Source organism: Macrobrachium rosenbergii, chromosome 51, assembly GCF_040412425.1.
Source record: "Macrobrachium rosenbergii isolate ZJJX-2024 chromosome 51, ASM4041242v1, whole genome shotgun sequence".
NCBI lineage: Eukaryota > Metazoa > Arthropoda > Malacostraca > Decapoda > Palaemonidae > Macrobrachium > Macrobrachium rosenbergii.
In genome coordinates, this window is record NC_089791.1 from 60,677,742 (window position 1) to 60,692,437 (window position 14,696).

A 14,696-nucleotide genomic window follows, 5' to 3' on the forward strand; every position below is an offset into this window, starting at 1 on the left:
GCATAAATTATTTTCAGATGAAAAACCTCTTGCCCAAATTATTCTCAAGCAGCTTCAGTAAGAGTGTTTATAATAATGCACAAGTTATATCTTACCTGGAGCCATAGTGTTTCACTTGCCACATGGTGAAAGATCACACATTCTTTAGTTAATCTACGATAATGTATGACTGACAACACTTGGAAAACCAAGGAGTTTCAGGAAAATAAAATTTAAGTAGCATTTATGAAAACATTCTTATTAAAAATACAGTTCATCTAATTGTTCATCTAATTGCCAGTTAAAACATTCTTGTTAAAAATACAATTCATCTAATTTCCAGTGTTACAATACCACCAGTACCTAAACTGGAGAGATATGCACTTTGCATAGCACCACTGTATACTAGTCCTGATAAAATAAGCAAATAAAACAAAAAGTCAGGAAATGTATAGAATTTCAGACGGGATAACTTTCCTTTAAGCCATTACCTTTACACTAAGAGGCATCATAAAATACCCCAAGAAATACTCCCTCTATCATCAGATATCTTAAACTGTATATAGAAACTACTAATACCCTTTTAAAACAAATGGAACTTACAGAAAACTGCACAATGAAAACAATGAAGTTCAAAAATATCGATCCACCTTATATATTTGTACAAATGGAACTTGCAATAAACTGCACAATGAGAACAGGAAAGTTCAGAAATATCCATCCACCTTTTGTATTTGTAGAGTCTTGATTTTGTAAATCCACTTAGTTAAATGATGCCTCTAAATGTTATCTCCGTTGTCATATAAACCTTTAGATTAAAAGTAAGTTTTAAATGAAAAAGATTTTCTCAATTTACAATACATATGGGAATCGCTTTTGTATTTCCTTTGCTGTTAAATCCTGCTTCCACCTACATCAACAGTTCCAGCAAAATTGTAACTATACAAAAAAATTGTTTGCAGTAATACATTAAAATTAATAAAAAAAACCCAACAAACAGTAAGAATTAGGTAGGCAACAGGTTCCCTCTAAGTTTATCAAATTCAAGGTGGAGGGATTCTCTTTCCTTAACACGCAATTCGGAATAAATTCTGTCTTCTTAAATGCGTTATATGGTAAACTGAGTAAAGAATCAAATCTCCTAAGGTAAGAATAGTCATTTTAAAAATAGCTCTTACAAGATGAAATCAGTGACTGCTATCTGGAGCTCAGTCCAGTTAGTTAAGAAGAATCTGTGCTGAATTTATCTATAGTCACCTCGTTGTGTACTTTGTTTGGTGCCACATCTGTTTTTGGGATTCATTGAAACTGGAAAGATATGAAACAATTAAAAGTATTTTCATCCAAAAAACAGTCAACATTAAATATTTCAAACCTCTCCAAACACTAAGAATGTGATCTGAGCATCAATTTTATGTTTGCGAGATTAAATTCTAAAAAACACTAATATTCAGTCTCTGTACAAAAGAAAATTTGCCTCCCTCACAAGCAATAAAATTGCATCAACTGAACACAAATGCCTGCAAAACTATATGATGGAATTTCGAAGCAACCCAGAATCTCTAGTTCATCACCTATGCCAGTTTGGTAACTTCTAGCTTTCTTCTAATATGCCCATTCCTGTGTTAACTAATTAAGAGGTATACTTCAGTAATAAACTTCTTATACTTTATAAGGTAAATCAGCTGTAGAATGAAGCCAATTAATATAAATTTAAGTTTTTTATGAATCATAAAACAGGAAAAAATCTTATTTCCAATATAATGATAATTTTGAAAAAATGTTAGTATTTTCAGCAGTTCTCTTGCCTTTCCTGTACACAAACTACATTACTGTTCTTACAACGCAATAGGAGCTGGTGAGAAATAACCTAGGTTCCAGGAAAGAAGTTCGGGAAACACTTCCCTTTGAGGCCATCAAGGAGCTACCAAAACCATCCTTGTGTTCTGTGAAGCTCAAAACTAGAGTATTTCCTCAAAAAAAAAAGCAAACAGAAAATGCATAAAGGTCTAGATTCTACCACTCTTGAAGAAAGGCATCGATTGCCCATGCCTGATGATCCTGGCATAGAGGGCAGTAAACTGGGAGGTGTGTTTTGGGCAGTAACAAAAAGATCGATGTTTGAATATCCCAAAGGTTCCACATTTTCTGGCAAACCTGTGGAAGAGAATTGCAATAAAAGACCTTGCTCTTTCTTGGTGAGCTGGTTTTCGATAAATTCTCCTTGGGACAAAATGAGGTAACAGAATGATGTTCCTGGACTCTGTCCAAAGGAGAGAGAAGTTTCTTTGCTAGCCTGATCAGATCTCTCGATTTGTCCCTTGCCTCCTAACGTAAAAACCCTGTTGAACTGTCGGAAAAGACTTCAGTCGCCTTTTCTGTAGCTGGATGCTCTGCTTGCTTAATACTACTCTAACCCGGCAAAAGCTCGATGTTGTTTATAAACAGTTTGCTCTTCTCTGCAGTCAGACTTCCTGACAAATTATTCTCAGAATGGCCCCCCAACTTGCCTCAGACATCTAAGGACAATGTAAGGCCTGGGTCGAGTTCTATAGGCAGATCTATGAACATTCTTCTCTCAGTAATAGTAGAATACTGTCTTCATCTATGTTGGAAAAACCCCAAAAAGAGAGCGTATCTTCTTCCCCAGATAAATCATCGATTGGATCAGAAAAAGCATATTTTTGTTGACATTCATTAAAATGCCCAACCCTGAAGCTAGACATAAGATAATCTTACACACTCAAGATTGCCTGAAATGAATTAGCGAGAACTAAGCAGCTGTCTAAAGATAAAAGAACTCTGATATCAAGCAGGTGACTCAATCTTGTTAAAGATGCCAACACACAGGTGAATATTTGTAGTGCCATGTTTGGACCAAAACACAAGCTTAAAATTGGAAGGCCTTCCCTTCAAAGACAAGGCATAGATACTTCTTCGACTGAGGTTGTACCATGACTTGCAAGCATGTGTCCTACTTGTCAACATAAATCATCAATTCTCCCTTCCAATAGCCACCAGGATTGAACTGAATGACCATCGAAAGAGTAAAATTAATAAACTTGAGACTGGAGGTCTTGGGAACAAGGAAAAAAACTATGGTAAAACCTCAATGACTAGATTAAAATTGGCTCGGTGGCCTTATTATCTAACAACAGTGATCTCCCCCTCTCATACTCAGGACTTCTCTGTATGTAGAGAGTGGGAGATAAGGATATCAGGAAGTCAACAGGAGTGAAAAAAATAGCAAAAGGTACTATGTAACGTTCCCTGACACCAATCACTACCCAAGGTTCTTCTAGCAAGTAGACACTTCAAAAACCTCGTACTCAGTTTTCAGAGGATCCTTACTGCCTACTTGAACTGAGTTCAAAAACACCAATTATGGTTACATTTGCAATTCTTTCACTAAGAATGTGAGCCTTAATCACTACTGAAGTAGAACTCGAGAATGGCTCGAGATATCCTGCACAGAACTTGCAAGCAGAAAAGTTTTGTAGGGGCAATAATCTAGAGGAATCTTAAACATTTAAGGGTTAAGACAACAATCAAATGTCAAAATACAGCTACTAGTGGTTGAGTTGGACTACTTTATAAAAAATATATATGCACACAACTGTTTCTGCTACTTTAAAACTAAATAATAAAGAATAAGACATCACCCCCTTAGTTTCAGAAACAGGTCTATCAAGGTGAGGTTAATAATGACGCCTCGTCAAGAAACTCTGCCCCTTCAGGGCTAACATTTATATGACTATCATCAATATTTATTATGTATTTGCAAATGTACATATACAAGTGCTAAACACATACATTCACATACATAGGCATATTCTCGCAGTAATCAAGCTGTCGTGCTAAAACAAAAAGTTAAAGTACATCTTAGTTTTACCAGACCACTGAGCTGATTAACAGCTTTCCTGGCCCGAGGGATTAGACATTTTACGTGGCTAAGAACCAAATGGTTACTTAGCAACGGGACCTACAGCTTATTGTGGAATCTGAACCACATTATAGCGAAAAATGAATTTCTATCACCAGAAATAAATTCCTCTAGCTCTTCATCAGCCAGCCAGAGACTAACTAGGGCCTAGCGAGTGCTAGTCCACAGGTCTACCGACTCTCCCAACGAAGAGCTTGTCATGCTAAGAATGAAATATCAAATTCAAAAGTACTTCTGCCTTACAGTTAGGCCAAAGCACCTTATTGACGAGAGAAATCTTGTTTCTTTGGTGCAAGAACTTAAAACTTACTGTTGAACTGAGGAAGGTGAAAAACTGATATCTGATCAGAGTCCTAACACAGCCCTAAGTAGCTTCATAAAATTGGAAACCAGTGCAGTGGTATTCTGAGAACCAGCTTCAACCGTTACACTTCCAAGATTGTCTCGGTTGTTTTAGAATAAATCACCAACATGCCAGTATTTCGCCTTGTTTGGCTGGTCCAAACCACTCGCTCCACAAACAAGTCATGAGCACACTACACTGAGCATGTTTGGTGCAGAGCAATTAAACTTTAGTTTACTAGCTTCTTCTTTGATCTGTCAATCCCTTTCCAAAAAGGTACTAACTTCTTTTGATAACACGCCTCACCATAAGCAGTAATAACTTATTTGTTTAAACAAGAGCAGAGGTAGAAGCATAAAGTGCACCAGTCAACGTATTCATCTTCAGAAAAAGGAGCGACAGCAGAACAATGAGAACTATGTTATTGCTTAGAAACTAAAGAATCAGTAACCAAATCAGGGATGAAAACCCTAAAGTCTAAAGAAAGAACTGAGACAGTAGAAAATGCCAAATCTACGAATGAAGATGGTGAAATGGTCAACGCAAGAGAAGGTGGCATAGCAGGGAATGCCAGCAATGATGTCACAATGCCGGTGGGAGAGTGACAACTGTGTGGGAGAATGTAGAGGGTTCTCGCATGACATCACCATGGAAGCTGGATGACAGCTGGAGCCTGCACAACACTAAGGAGTGATTGCCGAGAAGCAAGAAGTAAGAGCCAGTTCTATCACAAGGTTAGCTTAATCTAGATAAACCGCGGAAGAAGAGCCACCAGTACAAATAGGAACATTAGTAAAAATTTACTAAAGAGGGGAAACTGGGTGAGAGGGGAAGGATTAAAGTCCAAAACAGGGGACAATACCTGGTGAGTAAATGATTAACAACAGAACTTGACGTGTGGCACGAAGTAATGTAATATGTCTATAATCCCTAGATATCTCCATCACTTCACACACATCACTAATCACACTCTTCCAAAAAAAGGTTGATACATAAACCTGTAAACAAGCACTAAACCAAATAAATCCTTCGGATAACGTGTCAAATTCAAGCTGGAAGACAATTGAGAGATGTGGCAAAGGGCACTGATCTAGGCCCTGAGACACCATGGTTCCCTGTCTAAAGAAAACCAGCAGACAAGCAGGTGCGGATTTACATTGAGGCTAATGAGGCTGCAGCCTCAGGCCCCGGGTACTGAGGGGGCCCCCGATGATGCAATGATTAAAAAATAAATCAATAAAATAACTGGCAGTAGTACATTCACTAGACTTGGCAACCCTGGCCTGTGTACGCGTTCAATTCATGTCATATGTAAATTATGCAATCAAATATATGAATTGTTCAATCTAATATTTTCATTGTTTTTCTGTTGCTCAACTTTGTAATGGAATTATCTCTTTTTTAATACAGTATGATACAGCATAATAGATCAATCATTTCAATATAAATTAAACGCAGAACCTGCCGAAGCATGACACTAACTACTACTGTTCATATCGAAACATGTACTAAAACAAAATATGATAAATATGTACGTGTCTGTTAAAAAGGCCCCTGACCTGAAGTAGCCTCGGGCCCCAAGTACTGCTAGTCCGCGCCTGCAGACAAGGCAGTCCAGAGGGTGGGTTACAACAGACACTAAGGGTCTGACACCTCTCTCTCATGGGGAAAAACAAAAAAGATCAATCACTATGGTAAAATTTCTGCCCAATGAAGAATAGTATTTCTCAATTACCAATTACTTTTCTCCTAAACCACATAGAGAACGTAAGAAGGTGGAGCAGGAGTGATTAACCTATCAGGCAATGGAGGAAGAGGAGAAGCAGCAACACCAGAAGAAAAAAGAAAACACAGAATAGCCTTATGGCTGGCCCTAACGAATTATCTTCATAATCTATCGGCCTCTCACATCTTCCGATACTTCACAAAATTATTCATCCTCTCATCAGATCACTGATTCTCTTCACGAGAAGGAAACCACACTTGTGCCCCGACAGCTAGGCTAACATACACGCGACCACAGTGCACAACCGAATGCTTCGGTTTACAAATTCATTCCCATACAACCCAGTGGCTTTCATCTCTGCTTTCTGTAAGTGACAATGCAAAAACAGAAAAACAATACCATACAAGAGAAAATCAGTCAGAAATAGTCAAAATTATTACTAACACCAACTTAACCGTCTGCACAACGACATAGCTTGAAGAGTTCTGACGAGAATGTAAACACACCAACACCACCTGGTGGGAAACGGGGGATTACAGAGACAGTCCCAGCAAGTTAGCCAAGTGTTTTGTTTATTTTGTATGCCAATCGCACCTATTGGCATGAAGATACAGCTAACTTTAAATGTAGATACAGAGAATGCACTTACATGTAAAATCCATACCCAGTATTGAAAGGTTTGCAGATATTTGATAAGTCCATGTTTGGCTGTGTATCCAGTGTTTTCTGTCAGTCAATTTCATTAGCAACTAAGAATACCAGATCTTATGGTGAACCAAAAGCCGTTGGGTGCCTAGAAGAGCTGAGGATGTCCCCATCTATGAGGTATCATACAAATGATAGGTAAAAATTTGGTTGCAAATCCCTCAATTGCCGTAGAGATTAGTCAGATATTCAAGCAGTCCACAGTCGATCATGAACCTTAGAATTTAAATACTCATTTACAGATAATCCGGTTTATAAGATCACACTAATTGCCAGAATACTGTGTAAGAGTTTAATTCAGCAATGAGATTAATTATATGATTAGACAGACTGAATGCTGTAATGGCCAGTAGCTACAAAATGTTTCAAGGATAATGCTGGCTCCTACACAATGCTGAAGAGCCCACACAGGATGTGAACTAAGTTAAAAAAAAAAAAAGTGATAAAACACTTCCCCTCATACATCTTTTGTCTACTAACATTCCATGAGAGTTTAGCATTACTTCTCTCATGCCTCTCATATACAGTATATTGTCTGGTCATGCTTTGCAAACAGCACTCAAAAAGGTTTTACTTCCAGACTAGTCAATTTCCTATAAAATAAAAATCTCCCTAGACACAAGCAGTGTCGCTCTCTATAACCAACCCTCAAGGAAAGTCAAGTCTCTCTTGCTCTCCTTTTTAGGGGAAACTGACCATACTATGAAGATCGTAAGAATAGAACAGAACAGAATTTAGGCCAAAGTCCATGAGCTGGAACCTATGAGCTCACTCATTGTTGAAACGGAAATTGACAGAAAAAGTTTTGAAAGTTGTAACAGGAGGAAAACCTAGCAGTTGCACTAATGAATCAATTGTTAGAAGGTGCAAAGGAAGATGGAATTGAGAGAATATGAATGGAGGTACATTAAAAGGAATGAAAGGGGTTTCAAGAGCCGAAGGGATGCTGCAAAGAACCTTAAGTAATGCCTACATTGTACTGCACGAGGTGCACTGATGGAACTGTAGGAATAAAGATTGTTGCTAATGAAGGTTTTCATGCAACTTGTATTCATTAATTAGTCCTCTTTCTATTGATACATAAGCATATGGTTGTCTGGTCCTCACACTCTTAAAATAATAGCCCTGCAGTTCCTGGTGCTTGTGTTCCAATACTTCTCCCATACTCTCATGTTATGGATTCACTGGAGTAATGAACCACAATGAAGAGTCACTGCCAACTGTGTAGAACAAGTGCAGTAGCTACTACTTATGTCACTTGAAACAAAGAGTTAGCTCAAGTTTTTGTTTCCAAGATAGAACTAAAGACATCAGCAGCAACAATGCCTTGAAGACCAATTCTGAATGTTCTAGAGGTAAGATTTAAGACCTTCCTTTGTGCCTGTATGCTCAAACTTTTAAAGTCCAGTTACGCGAGGACTGTCCCAGAAATGGAATAAGGATTAAACAGCCTCAGAAATGAACAAAGGCTAACACAGCTAATTACAGAAAATTAGATAAAGTTAATGAATCAAAAACTTAAAATGGAAATTATTTCAACTATGAAATTTTAATCAGCTACATTTGATCATATGATTGCCTTCAATTCAACAAAATACTTAACAGAGCCAACTCCTACGTCAAGTGTCATTTGTATAGAACAGTGTATACTCAATTTAACATATCAATTAATCACAACAAGATGCCATTTTCTTGACTAAATAGTAGACAAATCTCTGAAAAACGCATGAAAGGTCTTGCAGCGCAAAGAAATTTATGAATATCCTAGTTGAGTATCAGTGAATGAAAATATTCTGAAGAATGTCTACTTATACAACTCATGTCACAAAATAAAATCAAAGTTACCTCCATTTGTTGATTATCGTCATCGTCGTCACGGTAACCTCCCGTTGACTTTCTTGAATGATGCCATTGTCCTGTTGGGCTTCCCTGAGAACATATAAACCTCATGTATCAAAGCAGCTCATTTCTGATTTTCTGTTTCCGAAAATTATCACTATCTCCTCTGTAAATTTCGATTTTCTGAAATTTGGGCTGTCATACAGCACTAAAAATAGTGGAAAGAGGGAGTTGGAGCGGTAGGATAGCAAGGAAGAGAGGTCCATTAGTTAAAGGAGATTAAGTACAAGGATCTGTAGGAGGAACCGGTAGAAAACCCCACATAAGCACGAAGTAGTAATAGTTAGAAAGGTTGGAGAGCAAGAGTAAAGGAAGCTGAAATGAATGTTATGTAAAAAGTTAAAAAATGGGTGCAGCTAGGGCTGTAAACAATCTTAAGTAATGCCTACTTTCTTGGTAGTTTCCCTGATCTTAGAAACACATCTTTAGTTTCTGATACAGCAGTTTTTCCCTAGTTTACTACCTTCTGAGAATCATTACTCTGGCATTTCTCCCACAATCTACCACTGAACAAGAGAAATAAAAGTAATTGTTTCCTTTTCCTTCAGACTTTTATTCACTGTTAGGAAGGTCAAATTTATTTCTATAAACAATAAATTGAGGACATTACCTTGAAAAAATCAAAGATACAATTTGCAGTCAGTCAGCCACATTTGATTTATGGATTTTCATCTCAGAACTTCAATTTACTCATTAAAGAATCAAAGACTTCCGAATAAATTTTTTCCATCAAGCAGTTTTTAAACCTTTTATGCCTCTCATCTTCAAAATATTTCAAGCATGAGCACATGGGTCAAGATTTAATCCCCACACTGCAACATCCATCAAGGATCACCCTTGAGGTGCTAGCTACAAGTACTTTCTCCAATTCGGGACTTTGTAATGGGAACTGTCAAATTACACTGACAGCTTTGGGCCTAATTTTTAATTTTATTCTTAATATACATATATATACATATATATACATATATATACATATATATACATATATATACATATATATACATATATATACATATATATACATATATATACATATATATACATATACATATATATATATATATACATATACATACATATACATATACATACATATATACATACATATATACATACATATATACATACATATATACATACATATACATATACATACATATATACATACATATATACATACATATATACATACATATATACATACATATATACATACATATATACATACATATATACATACATATATATATATATATATATATATATATATATATATATATATATATATATATATATATATATATATATATATATATATATATATATATATATAGAGCTAATACCAAATCACTACTGCCTAAATTATCAGATTCACAAAGAAAACCATAAAGGTCTTCTGCAAATTTCATGATCTGCAATTCCCACGATTTAAAATGAAGAAAACAATTACTGACTTCCTGCTATGATCCACATTCTTTGGCTTCTGTTCCTACATGCCAAGTGATGTTTACCTTATTTAGCTAGTTTTTGGAACTAGCATTCCCCATCCATCACCAGCTTACAATCTACAAGAATAGTATTTGTTTTCTCCTTAATGTGTAAATGCATCACCACAATCTTTTTCCACCTTACCCTAATCAAGCTTGGGTTAATGAGGCATTAGCTTTCCGTACCACATCAGCCTCTTCAGAAATTTCAAAAGCAATTCTCTCAATAAGAGTAAATTAATTTAAATTAGTACTTTCCTTATCCTCAGACTTACTTCAGTGCTAAAAGTTCATGTTCTACAATAACTGCTTTATTACCATCCTGATATTTCAGCATTGCAATTTTGTCACAATAGCTCTTGAATACTAACTGCAGTTCTCTATCCTCCACTAGCTTTTATACCCTCTATTCCTTTGCACCTTCAACGGAAATTTACGTCATATCTATTTCTCATTCTCTGGATTATTGGAAATATAGAATTATCCCATTCTTGACACACCCCCTGCTTGACCATCTTGAAATCTCATCTCCGCCAAAAAACCATGAAGGGATTATTTACAGTTCATAGAAATAGTAATTTTTTTAAAAATGGAACAACCATGTTGGAATCAAAAGTTTTTGTTTTATCATTCTTACCTCTTCACTCGTGCCAAAATCTCTGTTGATACGTTGAGGGGACAATGCGTGAAGCTGAGCAGCCAAACTATCCTGGAAAAAAAAAATTAGGACTTCGCTCATGGGTCCCAGCCAAGTAATATAATTAACAGGATTCTGTTAACACATTTAAAAGAAAATTCAGCAACACAAGCAATGTTCTGATGGAATTCTACATAAGATAGCAAATATGGTTCTAAAATCAATGCTACCCCTATTCTAATGAGCATACTAGAAAATTTTCACCATGGTGGTACCCAGACATAGGGGGCCTTAGACAGCACATTGTAGATCAGTGATTTTTAATAGAGTACACGAAGCTTCTCGTATTTTTAGGTAAGCGATTATGACGCTCCTCTCAGGAAGTGCAAAAAGCTTCCAGGTAGGTACAGGAGGCACAAGCTATCAGAATATTTGCTTAGGAACTGAATGATTCTAGTACCCAACTGCTCATCCCTCTTATCTTTTATGAAGATCAGTACAGTAATTTGTTTTTACTTTATGTGGGAGAGTATTTTGTAGTGCAACAATATGCTAGCCAGAGATAAAATTTGGTTTAATTTCTTTAATGCTACCCATATCATTTAGTGACAATTTATACTTTAGTACTAAAATGTACTCTTTCCATATAACTCTTTCAGTAATTAAGTTATTTTTACAGGCTGCTGAAGAGCAAGAGCCTGTGCGAGCACAAGGCTGGCTTAACCTAGATAGATGAAGCTTAATAGCATACAATGCACAACATACATTAAGTTTATTTTATACTGTGTTAAAACTTATCTAAAGGCTTTAACACAAGTGGGGGTCTTTTCATCAGTAGCCGTCATCTATACGTTGCTTCAATCTCTAAAGATTCTAGGCCCTCTACTAGCAGAAGAGAAGTCAGCTGGAAATGAACATTTCCACATTCCTCAGTTAATGAGTGACAAGCATTACCATCCATCCTCCCTGAGCTTAATGAGAAACTGTTCTTTTTGCCACTGTGGCTTTGACTGGAAAAGGTTAGGATATGATTACAAGGCCAGTATTCCTAATTTGCCTGGCATTCCTACGGTATGGAGATTGAGTTGGTTGCTAATACTCAATGCACCTGAACACTATTGATACAGGAAATTTAATTGACGCTGGTAAAGGTACTCAACTACCTAACAGTGTTCTATTTTCATTTAGTCGATGGCTGCATTGCTGTTGGAAGCTTAATCACATTTACAGCTCCATTTTTGGTCTTGATACTATCCTAAAGAACTTCAGTTGGGTTTGAGATTGTACATTAGAACCATACTATAACCAGAGCAGTGCAAGTGTTCAAACTCAAGACCATAGACACTGAAATGCTCTAAGATTGTGGTTGTGGGTCCGATTCTGCCATTCTTCTAAGGTACAGTCACTATCCTGATTATTACGGCTATCATGCCTGTGTGATCTATCATCTGTTCATTATGCTCAAGGTGCAGCAGCGTTGTGCACCTCTGTCTGCAGATATTCTGGTTCAAATCATTGAGACGCTTCAAATGCCTGACACTCTGATCCACAAGGAAACATCAAGACCATCTTGTGTATTTGACTGTGCTAAATCAAGAGTTAGTGCCTCAGCTGATTACAGTATATAATCCTCTTCCATGGCAAAGGAATCTACCAAATGAAAAGCAAGCTAGCAAACTTGGTTGCAGAGGCTGCAACACCTGGCAGTAATTAGTGCAAAGTCAGTTGTGTTGTTGAAGCATCACCTTTGAAGCATCACCTGAGTAAGAAGCTCCTTGACCAGTACTGGTGAGACATGGTCTCTTGCAGCTTGAGACTGAAGTGAAAGTGTCTGACACTAATGATTCTTCTCTTGTTTCTACAGGCTCCCTTGTACTCCATGTATATGTCATCTTGCTACCTGTCTGGTTAGACTACCAACTACAGCAGGTGGAACACCACATTATGATCCTTTCCAGGAAAAATTTAGAAAGGCTTGCCTGACAAATCAAATCTTCACTGACACCTTCAGCCAATTAGATTAAAATTACAACCGGGTACAAGGCTCCACTAACATACAATACAAATAAGTCAACCTGCAGCAAAAATGTTTGGAAGTAAACTGAAAGTAAAAATGCACCTAATGCATCAACACTCAATCACATTTATGAAAACCAAAAGGTTAGCTGTTAAGAGTAGCCAAGAATTTAGGAATATGAACTCACATGTGATAGTGTAAAGTATAAAGTTAAATATATAATAAACTATGAAAATTAAAAAGTCATTTAAGCACTCAAGGAATTTAACTGACAAGTGAATAAAAAAGAAAAATACAAAAATCTAGACTAATATACTGTTAACTTCCTACAACAGAGGTTAAACAAGTAACAAATGTGTTATAAACTAATAAAATAGAGAACAGAAAGGGGAAAACAGTAATTTCTTCAAATAACCTAAAAGTATTAACAAATGTGTTATAAACTAATAAAATAGAGAATGGAAGGGGGAAAACAGTAATTTCTTCAAATAACCTAAAAGTATTAACCTAAAAAATTATAATTAAAGATAAACAAATGACTAATTTCAGAAAATTAGTCACCTATCAATCATTATCTTTGTCACCCAGACCACAACCTATAAGTAATACGGAGTGTAACCACACGTGGATCAGCTATGTGGCCTACTGGCAATGAATCAGCTCTTACCTTGTGAAACGGACCATGAGCTCAACAAGAGGCAAGTTGGAAAATAAATCCTCCAGACAGTGTTTTATGTAAACATTTCTAACACTTATTGCCACCTTTCATGCACTTATCACTAGAGATCAGAATGTAATCCATTCAGTCATGTGTATCTCCTTTATGTTTATGTCTTGTATTTGTATATTGGTAATTTTACATCTGTGAGAAGAGACAGATGTCCTGTTAAACCCTTTTCCTCTACCTGTCAAGAGGTCAGGACTACTTTATGGTCCACATGGACCTACAACATTTGTGGATTTTGAATCAATAAACCAGTTACATCTAGACCTGCACTTGCACTGTACCTCGCCCACACTGGTGACCCCGGAGAGATGATCGACCATGCCAACACCAGCGACCCCACACACCACCTAAGTCTTGCAGCCACCTCCATCCAATTGCCACCCTTCACACCCCACCACCCAGAAACATGGTTTTTTAGGGCGGAGACAATCTTTCGCACAAAGAAGATCACCTCGACGTGGAAAGCAGATGTCTTCCTCGAATTCCTGCTAGATGATGTTTCAAGCAAATAGCGGCAAGGCTCAAGGAACTAGATGCCCCAGTGGCCTATGACATCCTGCAGGACCAGCTGAAGCAATCCTTCAGCATGCCACCAGCCCACAGCCAAATAATTCCTGGATGAAGTGGGGACCCCAATAGGTGATGAAAGACTGTCGCACGTGTACAAGCAGCCGCAACGACTCGTCACTACCAGCCGAAGATGACGAAGCATGCTTCGAGTTGTCCTTGGACCTGGTGAAGGATGTACTCATCACGAAACTCCCTGCCAAACAATAGCAGCCATGCTGAAAGCCTCCACCATGCCCATCAAAGAATTTTTAATAATGGTGGACGAAGTCCACACAGCATGTAAAGCAGCAGTCCTCTTGCAACCAGCATCAGCAGCACGTCGCACCGAACAGTGGTCCGGAAGTGACGAAGACAGAAGAGGAAGAGCCAGTTGCCCCCATCCACAAGACACTCTTCTATAGACAAGAAAAACCGAGAGAAACATCCACAGAAAGGGCAGGAGCCCCCAGGAGGAGTCTGCTTCTTCCACTGGAGATTCGGGGCCAAAGCGAGGAAGTGCGACAAAAGCTGCACATTTTCAAAAAACACCCATTAGGGTCTCAGAAGCAACCCCATACTAATGTCAGCTTAGGGCAGACAGGTTGCCCTTGGGAGAAAAATCGTGCCTGCCCGCCACTGTCTTTCTTCCAGGTACAGGATACTGACCGAGACATGCTTCTA

The 14,696-nt window shown here is 37.5% G+C and overlaps 1 protein-coding gene across 6 annotated transcripts in view; it reads right to left on the reverse strand.

Moving 5' to 3' along the window:
* Nucleotides 1-219: 219 nt before the first annotated feature.
* The window catches only part of LOC136833456 (uncharacterized), a 42,831-nt gene continuing 28,354 nt past the window's right edge, over nt 220-14,696 (reverse strand). For all 6 annotated transcript variants that reach the window (XM_067095643.1, XM_067095642.1, XM_067095641.1 and 3 more), the window contains 3 exons: nt 10,723-10,794; nt 8,542-8,625; nt 220-1,287 (listed from right to left, as the gene is read on the reverse strand). In XM_067095643.1, coding sequence (XP_066951744.1) covers nt 1,279-1,287; nt 8,542-8,625; nt 10,723-10,794 — 165 coding nt within the window. In that variant the 3' untranslated portion in view covers nt 220-1,278. The remainder of the gene's footprint in view (nt 1,288-8,541; nt 8,626-10,722; nt 10,795-14,696) is intronic.